We start from the raw sequence: 25,036 nt of genomic DNA, 5'->3' as shown, positions 1-25,036 counted from the left end.
GAGCAAAAGGGACAAGTGCTTTAAAATACGATTAGAAGGGCGTGCGAGACGCACGTTAAAACCGCATGACCAGCAGAGGCTATTGCTGGGCTCTGTTCTACGCTTCTGTTTTACAACGCTGTAATTACCGGAGAGACCCATCAGAAAGCTCCAGGCACCGGAGCAGTTACTGAAACCCAAGCCGGGGCAGACGGCAGCAGCCACCCCCCGGCACCCGGCGCTGCTGAGCAGGCAGGCAACGCCGAGCAAGCCAGCCCCGAGCACTTGTCTCCCCGGCCGCACGCCCGCCGTTCGCTCGGGCAGCGCCTTCCCCGGGGCCGCGGGCAGCAAGGTCGCCCCACCGGCGCCGGTTTGGGCTTTCTTCCCCTCTCCCCCCTCCCCTCGCCCTTCCCCTCTGCGCTCTCCCCTCCCGCTTTTCTCCCTCCGCTCACTCTTTTAACGCTTTTTTCTGAAAATAACGGGACCACGCGAGCCCCGCCGGCTGCCGGCCCGCACGGCTGTAAGGCAGAGAGGGAAGCGCCCGCTCCCGCCACCTGCACACCCGCGGTGGTACGAGCGACCTGGCGTCACCTTTCCCCAGCGCCTCCCCCGCGCTTTGGGGGGTGGCTCGGCACCCCCGGGACCCCCCCCCCCCGGCTGCCGGCGGCCCGCCATGTGCTCGGCGCTGGAGGCGGTGGCGGGAGGGGGCGTGGCCGCGGGCGGGGCGTGGCGGCGCGCAGCCGCGCGGCGTGGCGGTGGGCGGTGCCCGCGGCTCCGGCGGCCCCGCCCCCCCGGCGCCCGCCGCCCCCGCCCAGCCGCAGCACGGCGCGGCGCGGCACGGCATGGCGGGGCTGCGCTTCCCGCAGCAGAGCGGCTACTGCCGCGCGGCCGCGGCCATGAACCTCCTGCTGGGCGTCTTCCACGTCCTCCTGCCCTGCTTTCGCCCCGGGGAGGCGCAGGGGCAAGGTGAGGGCGCCCACGGGACGGGACGGGACGGGGCGGGTCGGGGGAGGGAAGGGAGCGGGGGTGCTGCCGCTGCCCGCTCCGGGCGTGCGAGCGCGGCCGCCGCCCCCGCCGCCGTCCCTCGGGCGGCTGCCGCGGTGGCAGCCCGGGGACACAAAGGGAGCCGGGACGTGGCTCGCATCCCGCCCCCCCCGCCTTCCTCCCGGCCCCGCGGTGCCCGCCGCGCCCCGGTGTCAGCCGGGCCGCACGTCGCTGCGGGCCTGCCCCGGCGCGGGGAGCCCCGGGCCGCCGCCGCCGCCTGCGGGCTCCGGCCTCCCGCCCCCGGCCCCTGCGAGCGCGGCCGGCCCATCGCCGTTTCTCTCTCTCTGCCCCCGCAGCCATCGAGCCCATCCCCGGCGTGGTGGAGCTGTGGCAGGCCGAGGAGGGGGAGCTCCTGCTGCCCGCCCAGGTGAGGGGGCGCCGAGGGGGGCGGTGGTTGGGGCCGGGGGGGGCGAGCTGGGGCCGGGGTCGAGGCCCGGGGCGGGGGGGGGGGGTCGGGTGCCATTGCGGGGCCCCGAGGGTCCGGGGGGCGGCTGTGAGGCCGCGGCGGGGGGCGAGCCGGGCCGCGCTGGGGCCGGCGGGGCGCAGGCCCGCGGGGGCGGCCTCGCCCGCTGTCACGCCGCAGCCCCGTCCCCGCCGCTCCCCCCTCCCAGCGCCTTGCCGCGACCGGGGCTGCAACCAGCAGTGTGATTTTTCAGCTCTGTTTTCTTTCTGTGTGTTTTCCCGTTTTCTCTCGTCGTCCCCCCCCTTTTTTTTAATGTATGTATTTGTGCACGGTAAATACTGGGTGTGCACATAATGAGTATGCATATATTTATATCTCAGACCTGCTCAGGTGAAGCCATTTTCCCCCCTCAAATGACACATCATTTATGATGTCGTTCCTCTCGTCGTAGCGCATTTTTGTTTCATTTAGCCCCTTTTGTTGAGTGGTAACACGATTTGTTACGTTCTGTATGGGGAGAGGAGCCAGTACGGTAAAATGCATGGCGGGGCCGGTAAGCGAGGAGGGGTGCTGGAAGCGGTGGTCTGGAGTGTGTGGCATTTGAGGCAGTCATTTAACTTGCACTGACGGACTCTGCCATATGTTGAGCTGGGCCTTCCTAGACTTCAAGGCACCAGGCTCGTAAATGGGAAGAAGCAGTCCTTAGGGACATCATCTTATGTGAGAGGGAAAAGAGAGTAATGTGTTTCTCTTAAGCCATTATATCATTCTCTGTTTAGTGCTCAGCGTTGATGCCCATTAACGTAGGGAAAAACAGCAGAAGTGTTGTTTCTCTCCTCAGCTAGCTAACAATTGGTGCTGCTTACCCGGGGCCCAGCATTTTGCATCCTGGCGTTATGAGAGTACTATCAATTGTATATACAAATACTTTAAAAATATTTACATATATTATGCTGTTCAGAATTTGCCTTGTGCAGATGTGGTAGTAGCTAAGGGAAGGTGCAGAGTCTCTGTGCCCAGGGATGCTTAAGGAACTCGGCCTTCTGCTTGTGCAGTCTTTACCTTGAAGACATTAAGATGCATTAGATGTAGAACCGTGTAATGCAGTCGTTTATAGTTGCTCCTCATTGCAAAGCTGCAATTGAGTGAAGATGATGTGATGTTTACTTCCTGAGGAGATTAAGTCCTCTTGGAAAACAGTTTGTTCTTGAGCATCCTCATAAAAAATAAGCTCTAGTGTGACTGAAACGAAGCCAGGCATGAATGGCTCTTGAACTTGGCGTGGTTGAGCATATATGGTCCTGCCGAGTCCTTGCAGCAGTGAAAGGCGAAGCTGAGGCTGCTGCTCCTCTGTCGTTTCTGTAGATGCTGCGTTAGGTATGCAGGAAAGAAAATAGGTCTTCTAGTTTCAGTTGTGACAGAGCGAGAAGTGAAAATCACAATAGGCTCGCTGAAATAAAAGGCAGACTTTAGAAGCGAGATGAGCGCTAGTGGTGCAGGGGCTGTTTTGCATGGCTTTCCCCTCCGAGCTCGGGGACCACAGCAGCATCTGACGTGTTGGTGACTGCTCAAGCTGAAGCAGAAGGGCCTGGGTTCCTCAAACAGGCTTTGAGACTGAAGCTTGGTTCCAGGCCCAACCCCAACGCTTGTATTTCTGTTCCCTTGCGGGCTTGGGCTTCACCCAGCACCTCTCAGGCTTGGGGCCTGTGGCCGACTTTGAAGCTGCCTTGTCCAGCCGTTGGGGGGAGGAGGAAAGGAGACCTCCCTCTGTCCCTGTGCATGTGGCGAGGGACCCTTCCAACACCGCTTCCATGGAGCGGTGGCACTGCTCTGTGATGGCTGGTTGTGGCTCTTCTCTGAGCGCCCAAAGAGTCGAGGGTTACCCACCCTGCCGTGATCCCCGGTGGCATCTGCGAGGTCCTGAAGGCAATTCGGCATCGTTGCCCTGCTGGGTGACTGTTCTGCGTTGGTGAGGGGCATCGGCAGAGGTGCCGGCATCAGCTCCGGATGCTTCATCTGTTACGTCTGCTTGCCCTTTCTTTGTTGGAGGGATGCTTAAACTTGCAAGAGGTTTATTGCTTGTTGGTCTCCTCGTTCCACTAAAAAAAATGTTCTGACTTACCACTACGAGGAGGTTGTCCGTGCTCTCTTCCTTGCAAGAACAGACTTTCTCACTTAAACCCTCGCAGAGGGTTGTTGTCTAGTGCTTGTGTACCACAGCAGTGGTGACGCGATGGTGAGGGTCTAGTAAGAGGAAGAACTTCCTTGCTTTTGAGTGGATAATAAATGTTGTTTGATAGGGAATATCCAAGGGTTGCTTCATTCATGTGTTTAAAGATAGGTCTCGGGGAAGACTTTGGGAACGGGAAGTGTCCTGGTTCCTCGATCTGGTTCTTCCTGTTCCCTTTGGAGGAGGGAGGGCAGGAGTGCAGCACAGGGGAGCGAGGACTTCGCATGCAGAAGTGAAAAATCCAGGGAAGGAACCGTGCATGCTCCTCACCCAAAGCACCTCCCTCCTGCCTGCGTGTCGCAGGCTCTGAGCATGGGTATGGCTTAGGTTGCCCTGTCTGCCCAGCCTTTTTGCCTATTTCTGGCGGGTTACCAATGCTGTCTGATGGATGCTTTTCCCTTTCTGTCGTGGCTTTGCACTATTATCTTATTTTCCATGCATCATCAGCTGCCTTTGACAGAGCAGTTTTGAGCATTCCTTGCTGCCTGCAGAAATTGAGGGTGAAAGTTGGACGGGTCGGTAGCCCATTCAGCCATCAGGTTGCCCGTGCGTGCTTTTGTTCCAAGAACATGTACCAAATAAAGACATTGTGTTAAGAGGCGGTGGCGGTGGAACAACAAAGCATTTTAATATTTGTAGTTGCTTTCTAGGCCTTTCACAGCATCGCTTTGTCTACGTGAACTGCATGAATTTGCATGCTGGAGCACAGCCGCCCAGGGCCTCTGTGCCTCCACCCCGGTCGGTCATTCTACCTTCTGTTTCCTCTTGCTTCCCTTTCATTGTTTGTGCTTCTTGCGTGCCCCCTCCCAGCTTCCCTCTTTACACGTATTTATGCTTTTTCTTCCCTCCCCCCCCCCCCCCATGCTTGGGATCTTTTCTCTTGATTTCAGCTTCCTCTGAAGCCTGCAGAGCCGTTTGGGGATGGCTCACCTACTGCTCTTGCTCCACAGCCGAGCCTGACGGGTGCCCGGAGAATTGCAGTCGGTGAGGGTGTGCGTGGGCTCGTGTGCCAGAGCTGAGGAGGAGCAGGCTGTATCTAGTCCGCTGACAGTCTTCCACCGGTCTGCAGCTTCCTCCAGCATTTTAATGTTTCTTCCTGGGTTCCCTTTTTGCTTTGAGATGAGCTGGGTTTCCCGGTCGGATGTGGTGTCCGTATTCCCTTCCTCCCAGTTCCTCTTTTTTGTTGAAGGTGTGAAGTGTGGGGTAGCTGCAGAGCTCCCACCTTGCTCTCCTTCTCCTCCTTGCCCTTGACCTCCTTTTTATAGCAAACGTCCCTGGGGTGGGTGGCTGGATTTTTGTTGTTGTTGTTCTTCCCATCATTTGTCCTCAATGTGGAAAAATGTAAAGTCTTGCTGGCCCTGATGGTTGGGAGATGCATGGAAAACCAGTGGGATTTTGACATGGAAAATCTCAAGTGTGAGAGGCTTGATTAGAGCAGTTGTGGTTTTTATTCAGACTCCTTATAATTTTGTGGTTTTGCTTGTTTGTTTGTAACTTGTTAATACTTACTTAACTAAAATGCTTGGGAGAAAAAAGCTCCTTTGTGTAGGACTTGACACCCAAGCCCATCACCATTAGAGGCTGAAAAAGCTCCAAATATAAACAGCCATGTTGGAGCACTTCAGTGCAAAGCTGAAAGGTGGTTAACAGTTATATTTTTTTTTTGCTGAAGAGGAGAGGAAAGAGCCCAAGGAGAAGCACAATAAGGGTGTCAGGCCTGCTGTCTCCACGGCCACCAGTGTATGAAAGGAGAAGCACAAATACCATTTGTTGTTCGTGGTGGACACCACTTAAAAGAGGTATTGGAGAGTCGTAGTTGCGTGTTTCTGTGTGTCAGAAATCGCTTTGGTGATTGCTGTGAGCATCTGAAGGCAGAGGCAGACGGGTTGGGTACCTGCAGAGCAGGGCATGCAGTGCTTTCCTTTCAGCCCCTTCAGTTTCAAGGGAGGAACTACTTTAAAATTAAATAGTGAAGGTTAAGTTGTAGGTCTTGTTATCACAATTGAAGATGACAGTAAGTCATCAAAGGCAACTTATACCAAACTTTTTTTTGGTGTCGGTGCCATGTCTGTCTGATGTGATGGGTTTTCTGCTGTACCTGCGTGTTGCATGTAGGAGATGAGTGAGATCTTTCATTAGAGGAAAGCCTTGTGTATGTTTCAATTTGCTTGCAGATACTTAGGAGATTACAGTGACTGCTTATTTCAGATTGCTGTGATAATGTTTCAGGTGCTTGAATTTTGGAGAAAGAGAAAGATACCACAATATTTACTGTATGGTAGTCTGTTACAGACAGTGGGCAAATACAGAGCTGCTGCCTGGGTTTTTCGCTTTAAAGGTTCTGCTCAGTTCTGAAGGATTATTTTATTATTTTTTTTCTTTTCCCATGTAGTAGCGACTTGTCTTCAGTTCCTGTTCTTCAGTGCAGCTCAGGCTAATAAGGTTAATTGTTCTGCCGGTTTCAAAAGCTGATGAAGACCTTGATCTTACATATGTATCCGAGATACGCAGCACTGCAGTATGTCATTAACAGAGGCACATCCCATCAGCTATGAACAAACTGAATGTACGGAGTCACCTACTTCAAAGCAGGGTTTATCTGAAGGTGCACAATTTGTATGAAAGCCTGAGACAGACTTGGGGTGGGAATTATGTTCCTCTTTGGGCTGTTAAAAGGCCCCTCCAGCCTCCCAGCTGAGCTTCTGGATGGCGCTGATAGGACTTGGGGCTGGTTGGCCATGCAGATTGTGCAGAAGCTGTCAGCCCAGGCTCTCATGACTTGTGTGATATGAGAGGGGCACTTTCAGGGGCTTTCTAGCACAAGCACCTGCCCATGTTCAGGATGAGGTTTTGGAGGAAGGGGATTTTTCTCCTGTCCTGGATAGGCTGCTGGGATCTGCATTTTGGCTTCAGGAGTCGTTCCCTTCCTTCCATCCTCCTGTAGTACTTGTCTGGCAGTATGGTAGTTTGAGAAAGCTTGCTTGCTTTCTTTTTTTTTCCTCTCTTTTTTTTTTTCTTTTTTTAAATCCTCGGTGTAAGTATACATGTAGCCCGTGGCATACAGAGGAGAGAAGATAGGAGAAAGCTGGACATGGGGGCTCTGTGTGCACGCTCAGAGTCGAGGGTGACTTTTTTAATTCTTTTTTTTTTCTTGCACGATTGAGATTTTATGCTGTGGCTGTGCTGTAGCCTGGGAAGGTTTTCTTCATTGTTGCTTGAGAAAAAGTGTAGAGGAGAAGTGGTAAGATAGCTAGTGTTAAGGGTGAGCAGTGTGTAATGACACAGTCCCAGGGTTCTGATGCCTGGCAGATGTTAAGCCATTTAAAGGAGGAGTTAAGCCATTTAAAATGAGGATAGCTTGCCAGCCTGTTGTGGCAGAGAAGCTGTTTCTGGAGGACGTGGATGAGGAGTCCTCTAATTCTGCTTGGTATTGTACTGAGGTCCCAGAAGTACAAGAGAAGCTTGGAGAAGCTGGAAAACAGATGATGGGTTTGTATTGTGCCGTACTGGTAGAGTCTAACAGCAAGGCTTAGCTCAGTCGTTAGAGGAGATGGCCAGGTCTTCGTGAGGGCCAGGTGCTAGGACTTCTAGGTAGGTAGGTCTGTGCTGAAGAGCTTTGTGATGTGCTGTAGATCCTGGACAATTACCATGGTGTCTCCAACCTCCCTTCAAGGGCAGGCGTACAGAAAGATCATCAACTCCTCAAATTAACTTGCGCTTCCCTGTCAGTTTTGTTACAGATTTGGTTATGCTATGGTGAAGGCTGTGCTGCTTCTGTTGGATGAGCTGCTTGTGGCAAAAGATTGAAGGTTAGATGCATCTGGTAGCTTTTGGCAAGATCTGTAATAATATTAGCCATAACATCGTTATTTTAGCCATAATAATGTTAATTATTAATAATAACATTAACCATATTTGCTGCTTTACTGTGGCTGTCATTTTTTCCCCCTTCATGAGGCTCAGGTCTTCAGAAATCCTGCTGTCTGTCCTGTTCAGTGGATGAGTAGGGCCACCTGCTCTGCTTAAGTGTCTGAAGCCTGTAGAAAGATGTTCAGTGTTTGTGCAGGTGATTTTTTTTTTTTCCAGTATGTAGTGAAAATAGTGGCCAGAGTCAAAGATGGTGACTTGAGGCCTGTTCCATGATGCACTTACATGGGAAACATGTAGGAGGGGTGGTGGAAGGTGCACTCTCTTAATTTTAAAAGGTTTGGGTTTTTTTTTTTTCTACCTTTTCATTGCTAAGGTCTGTAGCTTGTGTCTTGTGGAACCATCACCTGCAGAAGCAGTAGCTGGGAAAACTTACCAGCTGTTACTGGCAGGATAACTGTGACCTCTTCGTGAAAAATGTTAATGTCCCTAAAGTTGTCCCTAGTTTCATCAGCGCAGGTTGGGTGCCTGTACCATGCTCCATTTTGAGTTGTAGGTAAAGCTTTCCTGGAGATCTCGGCCAGTTCAGAGCTGCTACCTGCTTGTTTTAAATGGATTTCCTGCAGGGAGCTCATTGAACCGATGCTTGAGTTCATTTCTGTAGACAGCTCAAAGCGGTTAGTTGTGCACTGCAAGCTGGCACAGTTTGTTAACTGCATGTCTCGAAAATTACCTTAGTCCAGCAACTGAGCTAAGCTGTTGTATTTAAAGCTTCTACTCTCTCCGATTTCTGTACGTGCTGCTAAATCTGGGTTTGGGATCTCGCCATCCCCATTGGAACGTGGTACCTTGCCTTTGCTTCTGGCGTTACCACGTGATCTGAATTTCAAGGCATTCTGCATCCTGTTTTCTCAGGTAGCGGCTAATGAAATTTACTGACGGGGCAGATAATTTGAAGGTGGAGGAAATAGTCTTCCTGTAGTTTGAGGACAATTGATGGTTTTAGATTGAAATTGTATGTGTGAGTAGAATTTTGTATAGATGCTTTTATATAAATGGAAAATGAGTCTGTTCAATCAACATTTGGTAAGCCATGTTAAGTCACCATTTGTCTTGGCAAAATGAGCTGAAACCTCAAATGGGATGGCCAGCATCCACCGTAGTTGAATCATAAAGGAATTGCTGTAGGATTTCTGAGGTTTTTTTGCAAGCAAGTCGCGTGAGAGTCCATCTTCGGAGGAGTTAAAAATGGTATGTATGTCCCGCGCACCCTGTTGCAATTCTGAGATTCTTACATAGTATTTTCTCTGTTTGTCAGGCTGATTCGGAGGAGGATGTGGAAGAGCATCCACAAGAACAAAGGTAAGCAAAACTCAAAAGAAAACAAGTGTATTGAAGCTTGGTTTGGGTTTTGGTTTAGTAAATACTGAAGTGTAATTGGGCAGACTACTAAAAATTATTTTTTCTGCTGCATATTAAGTAGATTTTCCTTAGTTGTGGCTTACGACTTTCTCAACTAATGTTAATATCAATTTGTTAGCAAAACCAGAAAAGAGTGCGCAGCGTATGCAAGACTGAAATGCCCTCTTGTATCTCTTTCTCCTTATTCTATTTCTAAGCTGCATTTGCTTTTCGTTGCTTTTACACAAAAAATTCTGTTTATTAATTCTGCTTTATTGTATATTTTGTAATTAATTTCTTTAAACAAGAGGACAATTTTCTGTTCCAAAATTTGCAAACGTAAGTAGTCTTGGAGTGTTAATGTGTACCAAGGTGGGGAGGGAGGTAAAGAAGATTTAAAGCCAAAGGCTTATTAATATGTTGCTGTAGAACAATAAATATCCTGCATTATTTCTTGAAATTGGATAAATAATAAAGCTCTTAAGAACTTTAGCCTCAACTCTGCTGTTTCTGTTAGTATCAGGCCTCCTCTGTTTTGAAGGGTTGGGTAAATAGCATCACAGATTATTTTTTAAATACACATTTTGTTTCCTCCAAGTGTCCAGATTAAAGTGCTTGGACATCTAGGAGTGAAACACTTCCTTCCTTTGGTGTGTGTTAATGTGGGTACAGCTTTCAGTGCCATGCCAGCCAGAAAGATCACAAGACTTAAAATAAACACGTGTAACACCACTGTGCTCTGACGGCTGCAGTTAGCCAGAAATGCTTTTCGCATTTATCACCTGTCTTTGCCCTTAGCTTGGGTTTGAGAGCAAATAGATCTGATAAAACACAAGCCTTGCTGGGAGCTGGCAGAAAGGCTAAGCCTGGGGACGGCAAGGGGATGGTTACGATGGGTCTGTCCTGCACCGCAACACTTCTTTGCGCGGCTCTTCCCCCTCTTTCTGCCCCATCGGGAGCCTTCATGTCCGAACATTAGGGCTCCTAATGTCCGAACAGCGTCACATTACGGCTCCTGTGCCTCATCTCTGTGGGAATGAGAAAGATGGTATAGAAACAGGATGGGAGAATTACTGCTGCCTCTGACAGCTGATGCTGATGGCTTGTGCTTACCTGTGTCCCCCAATTCCTACCTGCATAGGGGATTATTTTTTTTCACTCCTCCCCTTGCGAAAAGAGGGGTGAACTGTGGAAAGCTGGCATTTTCCCTGCACAAATACAGAACTTTCTGATTTTCAGCTGGGGACTACTATGGCTTTGATGCAAAATTTTCACTGCATGCCTAAGCATACTCTCTCTATTGAGAAGTAGTCAGAAGACAGCAGTCTGAAATGCTGTGCTTAAGGTGGTTTCTGAGATTTTTGTTAGTAGGCAGAGAGATGTAGTTTAGGGGGAAAAAAAATCTCCACCTGCCTATTTTTCTCTGGAGGTGGATGGAGTAACTGGCTACTATGGCAGTAATAAAAATATAATTGAAAGATAAATAGTTCATGAGACTTAGGTAGGACATAGGAAAAAGCAATTTGACTACTTTTTTTTGTCATTCAGGTGCTTAAAGATTTTTCTAGTAACTACTGACTTCCAAAAATGAAGTTGTTTTCTGAAAGTAAAGTTTACAAGGTTCACTTGCATGGATGGAAACACCCTTCTATTGTCATACTGAAATGCTTCAGGAAACTTGCCTAAACAGACACTGGTTTGTGTGCATCTTTTAAACTGTTTTGGTTTGCTGCTGTATGTAAACACCTACCTGTGTGTGCTCTGTACACTGAAGGAATGTTATAGTGTAGACTTTATGAAGAAGACCTAGCAAAGGTACGTTAGAAAGGCTAGAATTTATTAGTTTCTTTCCAGATTACCTTTCATTCCCTTGGTTTATATTACTATATGGTGAAATCATGGGGATTTCCTTTCCCTGTAGCAGCAAAACCTGAGAGCTTGCAGCATCTCCATCTCATTGTCTGCCAGCGTGCCCTCGGGAAATCAGCTAAAGCTACTGAAATTTGATGTGAAGCCCCTAGAAGCAAAGCACCTTAAAGTAGTGGTATGAACAGAAGTTAATGGAGATAGAGAATTCAAAATTTTCCCCAGAGCTGAAGAAAGTAGAGTTCAGCATCTTGGGGCATAAAGGAGAAGATCTCTTCCCAAAACATGGTTTTATTCAGTTTTTAGTTCTAGGTTAATGGGCTCTCTTGGGAGCTTGCAAACCTACTTTAAAAAAAAACAACAACCAAAAAAACCCCCAAAACAAAAAAAAACCCAACGTGTTAACAGTCTGTTAACTGACTTCCTGTGCATGTGCATCACAGGATCTTCCATTTGGAGTGGGCTTCTTGGTTTGCTGTTGTTTTTGTGGCAAGTGCACAAGGGGGATAGATGTAGTCTCGTTATTTCTGCCTTAGGTTTAGCTTTAACAAATACAGAAGTTTGCATGGAGGTAAAAAGATACTGTCAAAATAGCAATTTTTGTAAAGGACTGTTTTGGAAGTGAATGAGAAATGGTTGATTTGGAGGTCTGTGGGTTTGCAGCTGCCCTAAGTGAGAAAAAGGTAATTACTAACTCCTTAATTTCCAGCCTGTGATTCCTGCCTTTCTGATTGCATGGATGCTACCACAGGTTGCTTCCCGCTGTTTTGTGTCTCTCTGGATCAGACTCTGAAAGAAGAAATGCTGGACAGTAGATACTTGAGTTGCTGGATGTACTGCTTCAGGCCACAGTGTTTGACAGAATTAAAGCCACATGTATTTGGACTAGCCTATTAAAAAAGCTTCAATTCTCCTTAAAAAACTGTTTCTTACATTTGAAGTCAGCAGTAAAAGATGCCTTCCAGAACAGCTTTGGTTCAGGAAGTTTTGTTAGAAGACAGTCAATGGCAGGTGTTGATAGAAAGTTTTTTGGATGTTTTTTTTTTTCCTTCATGCTGTTGACTGTTCACTTGCCACAGCTGGAAGTAGCAAATTTTGAAGATTTAGGCGCTTGCCTTTTTTACTATGCTTTTGCTAAAGCAGCAGAATAAGTCAAACGCAGAAGTCTGGCACAGATGAAGGGACAACACTGTTAGGTGATGTGCACAAATGATGCTATCAAAATTTTTAGCTTTCCACGTCAAGGAAGTAGACATTGGACTCCCAAAAGAAAATATAAATTTTCACATGTATGGCATTCTTAGTCCTTGGTTTTGACAGCTTCTGGAGAAAGGCCTTTGAGGATCCAGTTTCCCAGCTGACAGATTAAAGAACATTTGCACCACAATAAACTGTTGTACTCAAGATGTGGAGCAGGTACTCTTAATATGTGATGTGTGTTAGTAGTCCACGAGGAAGGAAAGCCATACAATACTAGGAGTATGTAGTTAGCAACATGGTATGTAGTTAGCAACTAAGAGGACATTTTCCAGCCTTTACCTGTGACAGTTAGGGCAGATTTTGCTTTGAGTAGATAGGTATCAAATGCTAGGGAATTAGAAGTGTGATCTGGTTAGCTCAGTCAAGCATTTCTGTTGAACCTTTGCCTTTGATCACTGGGAGAGCATTTGACCCCATGGACTGGAGCTGCTTGGGGCAGTAGATGGTATCAGCTCCCGGGGGGGTTCCTGCTGGGGTGATAGTGCAGCCCCAGCCCCAAGGGTGACCGCTGGTGCCTGGCACTTTGACCTCTCCTGATTGCCAAGTGGGATTCCTCCTAATCCTGTGATTTTTGCTGTGTCTGTGAAATAGTGCTCCAGAGGTGGAAGAGAAATTGGAAGGTAAAGGTAGCAAGGGAGTAGCTTACTAATTGCCTGAGAGACAACAAAGCAGTTAAGGTGCATGGACTGCAAAATTACTCGGGGGTTTAGTGGATGCTTAAGAGACGTAGTTCTAACATTTGCTTCAGGAAAAATACGGAGTGGCTGGGGAGAATGAGCCTGCTTCACGTTGCGAGGTTGTGTATGGCAATTTCTCACTGGCCACAACTTCATCTCATCTTCAGTGAAGAGGCACTGCCTCGAAAAGAGTCTGGTGCTGTGGATGGGCTGTTAAGATACTTCAGAGGTGACTCATCCTTCAAAAAAGCCTGTCGTCTTAGTGCTATAATTTCTGACAGTCCAGTTCTTGGAAAGCAGTGGCATGGGACTGGTGGTATGCCTGTGTACCAGATAACTAGCTTGGGTGGTGGCTAAGCCAGGAAAAGAAAGATTGAAAAATAGGTTAGGATCAATTGGATTTTTTTTCCCTTCTGCTTTTTCTTACTGAAAAGAATAAAAATTGATTTTGTGCCAGAAGAAATGTCCGAATATTAAAAAAACATTGTTTTATATTGTGTTTACTTTTTAAACATTTTTAATAAAGTCAAACTGAGTATCCATTGAGAAAGTGTTTCAAAATGAAAAGCTGAAAAGTCATTTTGAGAGTGTCAGTGAGTGCTTAACCTGTTTGAAAGGAACCATCCTAAAACAATATTTTCAACCTAAGCTTGTATCGAGTACCACTAATCATTTAGATTGTCATTAAACTTACTCCCTGAAAGTATTTGAAAAATTACATGGAAGACTTTTCCTAGGATATAAGCTTGATCCTAACTTGTAATAGCAAAAGTTGCTTTTATTAAGTTTTTAATAGTTTTAAAAATTTTTTTACCGAAGAGGCAGAAATACGTATGTATTAAAAAAGAAAAAAGCTGCATTTCTTGGGAAAAAGCTTTTTAGTCACCATTAATGCACTTGCATAAAGTAACACATTTCTACAGTATGCACAGAATGGGTGTTTTTACTGGGTTGCACCAAAACCTGCTTCAATATTGGTTAACTTCTGTTATTAATTGATAAGTCCCTGCTGTTGTATCCTACTTACAATTTCGCCAAATCACCAAGGGACTACTAATTTTAAGTTTTACTAGATGCCTAAAGAAATGAGATTTATATAATCCTTAGAAGTAAAGGAGTGGACCTACCTGTTATGCTTGGGTGAAAATCCCTAAGGAAGCACCTGTAGGGATCACAGAGGATAATGTGAAGCTAGAATAAAAAAAAGCTTACTGAAGAAAATTGCTAGAAGGTCAACAAAGTTGGGGGATCTCTCGTAGATAAAGAAACAGATTGTTTTGGAAGGAACTGTTAGTGTTACTCTTCCTCTCCTTCCTTACACTTCTGCCAGGCACAGCCAGGGTGGCAGGCTGAACTCTTGCTGCTTTAATCTTTTATCTGTTTTATGTGTTGTAATTCATTCACTGATGAACTTTGCCTTGCTGAACTTTGTATTAAATGCTGTTAGGGACAGCTGTGCCCTCATGTGCATTGCTTCTTCCAAAATACTGGTACTTTGCAAAGTTGTGTTGCTTGTCTGCTGATACAGGGAGTAAAAAACCTGTTTTGTCCTGTTTTTTTCCTGGGATGTTGCATGCCAGTGCTGTGTGCTAGCAAATGAGTCAGCTATCCATTTATTTATTTGTTTCTAAGTTGCTTTCAGACGTTTCTGAACTGAGAGCAGCACAGCTGTACTGTGTTTCACACCAGACTGAGGAGCTAACGCGATTGCTTTCTAGGATCTGGAGTTAACGGCAAACAAGACAGTCCTGCTGCATTTGGCAAAGAGCTGTCAAACTCCTATCCTCAGCGCAGGTCCTAATTGACCTTAACTGAAATATTTTAAAGGTGATGCGTGGCCAGATTTAATTATTCTTTGATACCCTGTTGCAGTCGACTCATCATCAAAATCTTGTCTGCTTGCATTGAAAAAACCCTGCGGGTATGTATGTATTTCCCGTGCAGTTGTGAGCCCTCTTGGGCTGGAAGGTGCCCGTGGTCAGATCAGTGACTGTTTGATCTGTATGTCAGCTTGTACGCTGACCTAAAATGGACTTCCTCATCTACAAGTGACAATTTGACTTTGGGAAATGAAGGCAGTCTTGGTGTGGTAATTGAGAATTGGCACTTGTGCTTTCATATGGCTCATGCTGCCTTGAAAAGCCACACAGGCTGTCTTTACCCCAGTTTCTATACTGGTAAAAATAGCAGGCAGTGACAGTCTCCTCCCAGCTGGGACTGGGAGGCTTTGTTTGCACAGGGATTAGTGTATGTGAAGAAGCTGGTTTTGTGGATATATGCTACTGGAGTAAACTTTCTCACATGTAATGAGCTGTTTTAAATGGACAAATAAACTGTGCTTTACATTTGGGTGTCCTGTATCTTTCTTTTCTTCTGTTAATTTCTTCACTTTCTTTTCCCACTTTCTGAGCTTTCTGTCTCTTCTGCAGATCTCTTGTGTACCTTTTTATGGCATCTCTTTCTTCCTTTTTAGTTTCTGTCTGGGCCGTGCCCGAAACGGTTGTAGTTTCTGTACTGCAAGAGGAAGAGGCTGTCTTGCCCCCTCCATTGCCCCGGTGCTGTCCCCTGCCTTGCGCAGTCCTACAAGTTGTATCAGAAAACTCCTCTGGATTAAAAGCACTTCTTTATTTTATTTTTGCCAGGTTAACATTTACTTGTCATCATTCTCTGATCGATTTCCCTGTTGCTTTCTGTGAGAGCATCAGCTGAAAATGTGCATGAAAGTGCTGCCTCGGTCTCTTCCTCCCGCTGTGCTGGATGGGTGCCGGACCCGACCCCGGAGCGGTGTGCGGCAGCGCGGCTCGCCTGCAGGACAGCATCTCGGTTGCACTCCCAAGCTGCTCCCAGGGAGGCCTGCCCGTGTCTCGGTGCGGCTCTGGTCCAGACCTTGTGGTGTCTTCCTGCTCTTTCCTCGGTCCTTCTGTCCCCTCTCCTCTTCCACCTGCCTTTTGGCCTGCTTGCGTGGTGGTACTCGTGCCGAGGCTGACTCTCTGCTCCCTTATCTACTGCAGTGCAGGAGGAGCTGGGGAGGAGCCCGGCCGAATCTGCTGCTCTGCTCACTGTTGGTGAGACAGGTGAGCAGGTTAGTCCCCAAAAGTGTGGGGCTGAGAGGGAGAGCATCTTGTCGTATGCTGGGAGTAATGCCTTATGAGATCTGGTTGTCGGGTAGGAGGGAGGGTAAAGCATTTGTATCGGTGTGATGGATAGCACTGGAGGCAGTTGATGGGTTTCGGGTGGATGGTGTGGCGAATCACACAGCCTGCCACTGTATGGAAAGTTGAAGGCAAGTGCACACACATGTACATCATTTGTTGTGCACGGTTTAAATTTTTTTCAGGCTCTTGGTAAACCCCTGTAGCCTATGCTTTGGGACAGAGTCCACCCAGAATGCACCATCTTCAGGGTTAGGACAATGCTGATCTGAGCAGGTGGGACAAGGGCATATGGTGTCTTACTTCCCGTTCAGTGTTTGTTTCAGTACTGGCTGCAAAGCTGCGCAGGAGCAGAGACAGACCTCGTGGTGGCACAGGTTGTTGGTATAGTCATTCAGCAAACAGGTGGGGAGGGTCAGCTCTTAATTGCAAGCAGCCGCATGCTGCCAGCACTCTGCAAGTCTGCTCTGGAACATGGCATTTTTCTTGTTAAACTTAACATCCCCTTTTTCAAAACAAGGCAGGTTAGGACACGTTTTGTATGTTTAGAGAAGAGAAAAAAAAAAAGGAGAGAGAAGCAAAAGCAAACAGCTGCTGTGGCATATTTGTCCTTGTCCTAATAATTGTAAACTTAGTGTCCCCTTAGTCCATACATGCTGCTTCTGTAATATAATATAGTTCAGAATAGGAACTCTCTTGTTTTGCTTCTACTTTTACATTTTAATACACTAATAATGAATTTCAGATGTCTGTTAATCTCAGGCTAATCCTTCTGATTTGTGGGCAGTGGGCCACAAGATTTAGCTTTATATCTATAAATTTATTACTAATAATTTTTTTACTTCCCTAATAGCTGCTTCTTAGTTGCCCTTAAGAGGGCTTAATTTGCAGTAATTTTAATTTTACCATTATGCAGTTAAACGATAGACATCTGGAATAATAGACCAATGTCAAAATTAACACCCTATAAGCATTTAGCTTCATAGTTTTTCTGCTGTTGTAGATTGGCAAATTGTGACAAAATAGAAAAAAACAAAACTGCTAGCTCACTTCCAGGAATTTGCAAACAGTCCATTTCTGAATCATCACCCCCAGCACGCTGGCTTGATTTTTCTAAGCTGAGTATAAAGTTACCTGAAATCTATCTGATGCGGTGTAATAAAGTGTTACAGGCAATGCTGTTACCCGCCTCTCATCTTCCTAAAGACTCAAAGGTAGCACAAACCTAGCTTATAACGCCTCACCTATTTTTATTTGGCTAGGAAACGTGCTCTGGGAAAGCTGCGCTCCTGCCCTGGCAGTGGCTCTGAGTGCATGACTTGTAGGCAAGTAGGTGAAGGAGCCTTTTCAGTAATTTTGGCATTTGCCATAGTAACATGAGTTAAAACATGGACAGGAAAACAAAGCAAGTAGGTCTTCTGTACCACTTTCAGTTCAGTCTTGGTTGTAAATTCAAGCCTAATTTTTAAAAAAAAGTCTTAGTTACATTGTCTTAAACATCACTTTTATCCACATTCTTCGGTAGCTGCTTTGGGAAGAGACTTTTTCTTTGTGGTGGTTATTGCAGAATGACCAACTCACCTCTTCATCAGGACGAAATAGTCCTGTCCACTTCAGGGGGAGGGAAAAGTATATCGGATATTACACTTGCATGTGACAACAGTGCGTGTTAACTCTTTTGCAGAGTTCTGAGTATTCACTGCAAATATTGGCTTTATATTTGTAGAAGAGTTTGCTTTAATCAAATATGCTAATCACCTAGGAGAAACACGTGGCCAGTATGAATAACTTGGGTGTCTGCTTGTCCTCTCAGGGGTCCGCCATTCTGTGTTACGTCCAGGCTGCCACCTGAGATAAGGAAGATAGAGGGCAAAGCTGGCTGTGTTAATAGTCACCTTATCTTCCTCTCCACCTCCTGCCCCCAAAGTGGTGTACAAATAAAGCTGCATTTTTTTTTTTTGTCTTGGTAACTTTTAGAAAACGCAATGGAAATATAATTAGGCAAGGACAACTCAGGATATTTTTTGTGTGTGTGTACGAACCAGACCTTTCTTTCTGTAGAACAACTGGGCTTTATATAAATTTTAAACACAGCAATTCATCAATCGAAAACAATCTCTGTGAATAAGGTTTTTTTGCTCAGAATTACGAGGAAAAGGAGAGAGAAGGGAAAATGTTTTCCAAGAGGAGGGTGAGAAGTAGCCCCTCAGGTCTTGTTTTTGGTGAAGTTCTTGTCTTCTGATAGCCTCTTGTCTGCTTCAAGGTACTGTTGCAGTACCTAGTGAGCTGCAGTCAGTGTTTACCATCTCACCCACCTGCATATCAGAACTCCACAGATGTCATAATGAAGAAATTTGAAGTGCAAAATAATGCCTTTTTCTACTGCCTGATAAAAGCCAACTTCTACTTCAAAACGTCGTGAAGACACATGAAGATGCTGTAAGGACTTGGAAGTAACAAGGAGAAAGTTAAGACAGCGTATCATGTTCAGTGCTGTTGTAAGCACGAGCTGCGTTGTCTCTGGTTCATGGCTTTGTTGTGTTTCATTAGAAGCTGGGCTTTCTGGGCAAGAAGAAGTTTTGTTAAAATGTTTGTTCACAACAGCATGCTCCTTAAGGAAACATGAGAAATGCAGAAAACAACTCACTTTTTTTTTTTTTAAGCCTAGAAGCTGTTCTTTCAGATGATGGGATGGTGACACTTGCAGTAATGTAGCTGAGCTTGCGTAAGAAAAGACCTTTGCAGTCCTAAGATTTGAAACTGGTCTGGCCTTTGGAGACGCTTGTATATCAATAGGATGATAATTTGACACATTTCAAAATGCCTGGGAAGACTTTCAGAAACCTGAATGATATATATGAAGAAGAAAAAGTGACCTTAAGTCAAAATTGTTCTGACATACATTCTCACTATGTCTTTTGCATATATAAATCATTATATATTGTTTTCAAATTTTTTTAATTGCTGTTCATTGCTTTAATGTTTCTCTCTGGGACCTGGTTATTTTCTTTGAGAGACTGAAGTGTAATTCTGTTGTCACATATCTCTGCATCTCTGTCTCAAAGAAAAAGTTACCTTTGAATTAAATAGTCATTCTCAGCTTTACAAAGTAGCTAAAGAGGTAAACAAGCAGTTTGTAATCTGCGTATCTTCATTTCTGCTACTATCTGCCTTGTTGGTAGCACATATGTATTTATCTCCTGAGTGGGAGTTTCCCCGCTTTTTATAATCATGTGTGAATGCTGATACCTGCTCTAGTGGAAAGTTAATAATCTCTCTTGTTTTACTGTCCTTTGTTGTTCTCTGTGCCCCCTGAAAGCTGCCACGTTCTTACGGCCGTTTTCCCTCCCGATTTACTGGAGGGCTTCTCCTGGTCACCCGTGTGGTGGGTATATGCTTGAAAAGCTTTTGTGGGTCCTAAGGGAGTGTCCAAAACAGGATTGTTATACAGACTCTCAGATTTCCAGAAGCCCTAGAGACCGGCTTTGAGTCACGGCAAGTGCTGCCATCGGCTCCTGCACACTTCTTTCAGAGCTAACGGTGTTTGGCAAGCAGTGGATCCAAATGTTAATACTTAACGTTTTTTTAAGTTTGTTGGTGTACTGAGGTCTTGACCTTTCCTGTGAAGCTGCTTCAATTATTTCTGTGATTTCTGGTTATCAAAATTAAGCCAAAAAAAAAAAAAGGCCACCTGGCATCCTGCTTCCTGCTGGTGCTCTTCTGCTGTGAGCACTTCTGAAGAGTTCCTCTGTGGGCAGCATGTGGGTTTGGTGGGATCAGGCAACTCTTTGCAGTCCTTCAGCTGAGGGTATTTGTTTCTTATCAGTGAGAACAGAAACGGGTTCAGCAGTCGTGTATCAAACCAATATTGGGCCATATGAATACACATGCATGTGCTTGAATGCCATCTCCTGGCATTTAGGACACCAGTCCGCGTTTGTCAGAGCAGTGTGTTGTGCTGCCATTGGGAATACACTTGGAACAAAGAGGGACCTCGGAGACTTCTCTGACTCTGAGCCAGCAGTCTCAGTGCGATGTGTTTAGCACTGAAGAGAGAAAAAACAGATGCGTGCTTGTTTTTGTATTATTTGCGAGGAGGATCCTTTGTATGGTTTCCAAGGTCTTGAGGTTCCTGTATATTGTGCTGCCTTTTAACTCCATCGCCGTAGTGCGCTCGGAGGAGAGGTGCAGTTTCCACAAGCAATTGAAAATGCACGTGTGCTGTCTTTTAAGGCGCTCGGACCTCCTCGCTGCTCTGTGCCAGAGCAAAGTGCACCGTGTTCTCAAGGCTTTTCTTGGTGGGAATATGTAAAAGCTGTTAATTACTCCATCTGTTACAGGCTGGGTGTTTTATCCATCTTCAGGTACATTGTAGTGTTAGCAGTTGTTGCACAACAGAGCTGAATCCTGAGAGAGCTGTAGGATAAAAAGCAAAAGTGGTTGAATTTTACTGAATTTTCTGACAATACAGTAGTTTTATTTTCTTTGAGGATAAATTGCAGTGATTCATTTAAAAAAAGTTGGTTATGTTTGGTAGGAAATAAAAGCTGTAATTTTAAAGTTTAATTACACTTTTTGGCTGCTGCTAGTGAGGCACTGCTTAGAGTATGAAGATGTGCGTTGCATGAAATTTCAGAGTTGTAGATACTGGATGTCGCCCTGAAAGATCTGATTGCCTTTGCAGGAGTTAATGCAGAAATTACTGTGTGAAATTGTTTGCTCTCTGCTTGAAAAGTAGAACAGTCTAACAAGGATTATTAGAAGCATCTGAAATATAAAAGATTTGTGTGCTTACCTCAGGACTCTACCGAAGTTATTGGCAAGTGACTGTCATCACCCACAGGGCTGGACACCCACGGTTTCGGTGCCCTCTGGGCATGGGGCACCAGCTCCTGGCTGAAGTAATGCCGTAGCAGGTCGGCTCCTGCACCACACACTAGCCGCAAATCCTGAGCGTTTCGGAGTAGCGATTAACGAATAGTCTCAGTATTAACGAGTACTGCCCAGCATCACGGTTATACCAGCGTCTTGATATTAAACCTCTGGGTGGAGAGGCAGTGGGACTTGCTGCGGGATGTGGGAGGAGGAGGTCTGGTTTTCTTTCCCCTCATTAAGTGTCCACTGTCTGGGTGGGTACCTGGCAGCGTTCGTCTCGCAGCAAACTATACTGCAAGGTTGCACCGAGTGCTGTTTTCTCCTCTTTTCGTCCCCTCTGGACTCATTGGACCCTTGTCGCAGCACAGCTCTCTCCGGAGAGGCTGCTGCGAACCCCGCGGATAGGAGCCAGAGCCCAAGGGGCCGTGCATCTGAGCAGAGGGAGGTGGCAGCAAGGTAGCGGCTAAGTGGGAAAACCAGTAGTGTTACTGAGGCCATGAGACTATTTTGCAGTATCGTTGCCCCATAATTACAGCATTGTGCGGTATCCCGTATGCTTACAGTGCCATCATGGCATTTGTGAGTTGCCCATCTGTTGCTTGAAAGCAGGTCAACGTAGAGAGTATGGCGGTGGTCAGATTGCACCAATCATGATAAAAAATGTGTTTCAAAGCAAAGGAAGAGCTACTGAGGGCAGCTGTAAGGACAGCAGCCAGGCAAGGTTCAGCTGCCCCGTGACCTGGAGCTGGCCCTCAGTGACGGGCAGGATCCGTGCCCACCACCGGTATGTGGTCTCGTCTGTGGGGAAGCTCCCTCCCTGGGCACCTGGGTGGTGGTGAAGTAATTTCGGGACAGAGCTTTTGGAAGGCTGGTCACCTCCAGCTCCGTCTGCAGCGAGAGAGAAAGAGGTTTCACTAGAGGACGGTCAAGGAGTTTAATGTAGCTGCTTTGGATCGCCCGCAGGAGCAGCCCGTTTTTCCCAGTCCTTCAGCGGGAGGGGGAATGACAGGTTTCCTAATTTTGGAGCCCAGGGTGAGGGAGTGCTCACGTCCCCCCAAGCTCTCCTGCCTCTGCTGCTTCCCCTGTCGCCTGCAGCTTCCCCTTGCCGCCGAAGGCAAGGCAGCAGGTGAAGTTGCAGTAACTTTTTCAAACCCCCAGCGTCTCTGACTTGCACAACGAGCCTGGCCTGCCCTCTCTGCTCAGGTTTTCATACAAGTTCAGAGACTTGCCTGGCCTCGGTGTGTGGTGTTCTGGGGCAGAGGCTGTGGCTGGCAGTCTGCGCCTTGGGTACTGCAGGACGTTCTGCTGCAGAAGCAAAGGGCACCCGTGGACCAGCAGACCTTTCTCGGTGAGCGGTGCAAGTCTGGGAGAGCTGCTTCCGATGCCTCCTGTCTGCTTCGGTGCACAGGGAGCTCGTCTTCAGCCTGCTGCCTCTTACTGAAGCTCAGAGCAGCGTGTTGGTTAAGGCAAAACCCTACCGAAACAGGACGCTGCCATCCACGCATGGTCGCCCGGCTGGGGAGAGAGGCGCTGGGCAGCTGGTGAGACATCTTGCCTAGCGCGGTGCCGGAAACCGCTCAGATGTGATGCTGAACCTGTCTGGGCTAGAATTTGGCAGTGGGGGAAGGATGGGGTGTAATTGCCAGAGAAGCAGGGGGGCAAGTATGGTAATGAGAGAAAAAATGGGTAAAGATTGTGGAGAGAAAAAAAAAGGGGGGGAGGGGAAGGTGCAAAAAATGCAGTGTGAACAAAGATACTGGTAGGAAGGGAAAAATGAAAGCTTGCTAATTTCAAGTGATAGGCAAAACTGATAAAGGACAACAGCAGATTGTAATCTAACGATGAAAGGAAGGGTATACAATAGCAAAAGGGAAGTGAAATGAGAGAAAGGAGAGAGTGACTGATTCATAACTGCTTGCACCTTGTGTAACCACCACCTTCGTTTATGTAAAATGATTTTAAGTGTCCGTGCAAAACGGAATCAAGTCTCCCCATTCTGGCTGGCAGAAGTGTGTGACAGTCCTGCTGCACACTCATTTAGTGTCAGCTATTACACAGGGTACAAAGCAGTCAGCGAGTCAGACCTCACCAGTGACATTGTAGGTCACCTCTTACCTTTTTGGCTACATATATGTTTTTTGTGCTGAATGACATTGTCCTATCGACTGATGTTGTGTGTTGGCATTTTAAAATTAAGGTCTCTGCAATAAACACGTCAATAAACGTACAAACAGTAAAGACGTGAACACAGAGATGATGAATCTGCTAACCATGTATAAACATAAATCATGTAATTCCTGTGTGGGGTTTTTTTTTTTTTTTTTTTGAAATGAGACTGGAACAACAAGGAGCACTGCGCTGCCCTCGGGAAGTGAGCAGCCATGTAATATTGTAGAATAAGTTTTGCGGTTCCTTATTGTTTTGTGGCTTTAACGTGCCTGCTTAGTTTTTGTGTCTTCCTGCTAGTGCTGTGTGCCATGTGCATTGCTGGTTTGTGTCTAAATCTTGATTCCTGGCAACTGGAGGAGGGTAGGGAGTTGAAGGGCCTGTACTTGACCGACTCCTTGACCCGTGCTTTATGTGCTTTGTTGCTATTAACTGCCTTTCTTCAATAGCTATTGTCTGATTTCTGTCTTGGTGTGTTCTGTCTTTTATTGGAGTCCTTTGCCGCAAGCCTGCTGCCTACAACCCACGAGGTGCCTGCTGCCTGCTTAGGTATTTCTGTGGCCTGTTGCTGACCCAGTTTCTGCAGCATTTAAACTGCCCTTTTGAAAAGAGGGCATTTCTGGCCTTTGTGAGCGTTCCCAGTGTTGCTGGGATAATGTGGCTGATCCCGCAGATGCGGGTAGTCGCTTTAAAACAAACACGCACCCCCTGCTCTGGTCCCCATGCTTTCAGTCTTGCTTGGAAATTTTTTTTTTTTCCTCCTTGTAAATAAATACAATTGTTAATGCTTTCTGGTCATCGAAGCGGTGGGCTGCGTTTTGGTCGATGGTTTGTTCTTGGAATAATTACTGAAATGTTTGCTGTGCAGGGAGGGAAGGGCAGTGCGCAGCCATAAAGAATGTACGCTTCCAGATTTTAAGATGAAGACCTTCGCTTTTGTTCCCAAGCCGAGGAAGCTCATTTGGGACTTGGAGAACTGCAAGCTGCCCTGTGTCTGTCGTGGCTTTGTCGCAAGGTCTGGCGCGGAGGTTAGGTCCTGCTGGGTGTGAGCACTGGATTGGGGACAGTGACACTTGGTTTGAACACTTGCACCTTTCTTTATTTTCCCTCTATCCGCTGAAATTTTACAGGCTGTGGAAAAGTAAGATGAGGTGTTGAAAACGTGGTCTTGTGGTAGCTGCAAATCCGTGTGTTACCTGCTGCTTGCTGTGGTTTGGGGCAGCACCTTGCCCTTCCTTATTCGCTCTGTCTTTTTGCCATACTCCTGCCACAAGCCACGTCTTCCACTTGTAAGGCAGATCTCTGACTGTTTCAAAAGCCTCGTTGCTCCTTTTTTAGTGTAAAATACTGCTGTGGAGTGACATGACGAAGCCTGTTCAGAGGTTGAATGCGCTTGCCAAGCTTGCTTTCATGCACTTAGGTCACACGTGGGTCTGTACTTTCGAACGCGCCTGTAAGAAGGGGCAAAGTGCTCCATGCCGGTCCCAATCCTACCCCTCTGGGCTTCAGCAGGAGTTTGCACAGGTCCTGGTGGGTTCCCACGCGGGACCGTGACATTTATTTGCTTGTTATCTTGCAGAGGAAGGAGCTGCGAGAGACGTACAGCCAAGCTCGGTTAAGTACGCCTTTGGGCTGCAGAGAGATCTTTGGCCTGTCGAAGGAGCTTTTTGTTTCAGGGGCAGCTTGAGAAACTCCGTATCAAATAGGCTAATGTGTGGAGCATGCAGAAGCAAAGTGCGTCCTTTCTTGCAGTGGAAGTGCACCTCTGGTTTGAGGCTTGTTAAGAAACTAAAAATAGCATTACTGATTCTTTGCCCTTAGTTTCACAGGTGAAAATTTCAAGTTGGTGAGCTCCGATTAGCTTCTTATCTTTGAAATAAAGGAAGAAATGCAAGAATCTAGGGGAGATAGAGTCTTAATATAGTACTTGATTGCAAGTACTTTTTTTAACTGGTACAAAATAATCAAAAGCTGACTTCCTGCTATTTTTTTCAGCTCATTTTTCTCCTCTTCCTTCCCCCACCAGCTATCCTGCTGAAGGAAACAAATGTTAACTCATTGGCTCAAGGTGCCCCTTGCTGGAAGTCAGAGCTCTAGAGGTTAACGTGCCAGCCAT

General features: G+C 46.7%; 1 protein-coding gene and 1 long non-coding RNA gene across 7 annotated transcripts in view; one reads left to right on the top strand and one right to left on the bottom strand.

The window, feature by feature from the left end:
• The first annotated feature begins 782 nt into the window (after positions 1-782).
• Positions 783-25,036, top strand: part of TMEM131L (transmembrane 131 like) — an 83,598-nt gene continuing 59,344 nt past the window's right edge. For all 6 annotated transcript variants that reach the window (XM_075500429.1, XM_075500433.1, XM_075500430.1 and 3 more), the window contains exons 1-3: positions 783-945; positions 1,320-1,390; positions 8,842-8,885. In XM_075500429.1, the coding sequence (XP_075356544.1) occupies positions 822-945; positions 1,320-1,390; positions 8,842-8,885 (239 nt within the window). In that variant the 5' untranslated portion in view covers positions 783-821. The remainder of the gene's footprint in view (positions 946-1,319; positions 1,391-8,841; positions 8,886-25,036) is intronic.
• On the bottom strand, positions 12,967-15,704 carry LOC142409196 (uncharacterized). Its single transcript, XR_012775535.1, has 3 exons — positions 15,382-15,704; positions 13,855-13,889; positions 12,967-13,080 (listed from the first exon to the last, which is right to left on the bottom strand). It is a non-coding gene; the product is annotated as an uncharacterized LOC142409196 (long non-coding RNA).

The sequence above is a fragment of the Mycteria americana genome, chromosome 4 (assembly GCF_035582795.1).
Source record: "Mycteria americana isolate JAX WOST 10 ecotype Jacksonville Zoo and Gardens chromosome 4, USCA_MyAme_1.0, whole genome shotgun sequence".
In the NCBI taxonomy this organism is placed as follows: domain Eukaryota; kingdom Metazoa; phylum Chordata; class Aves; order Ciconiiformes; family Ciconiidae; genus Mycteria; species Mycteria americana.
Note: the sequence above shows the minus strand (reverse complement) of the source record. Positions and strands in the feature narration are given on the sequence as shown.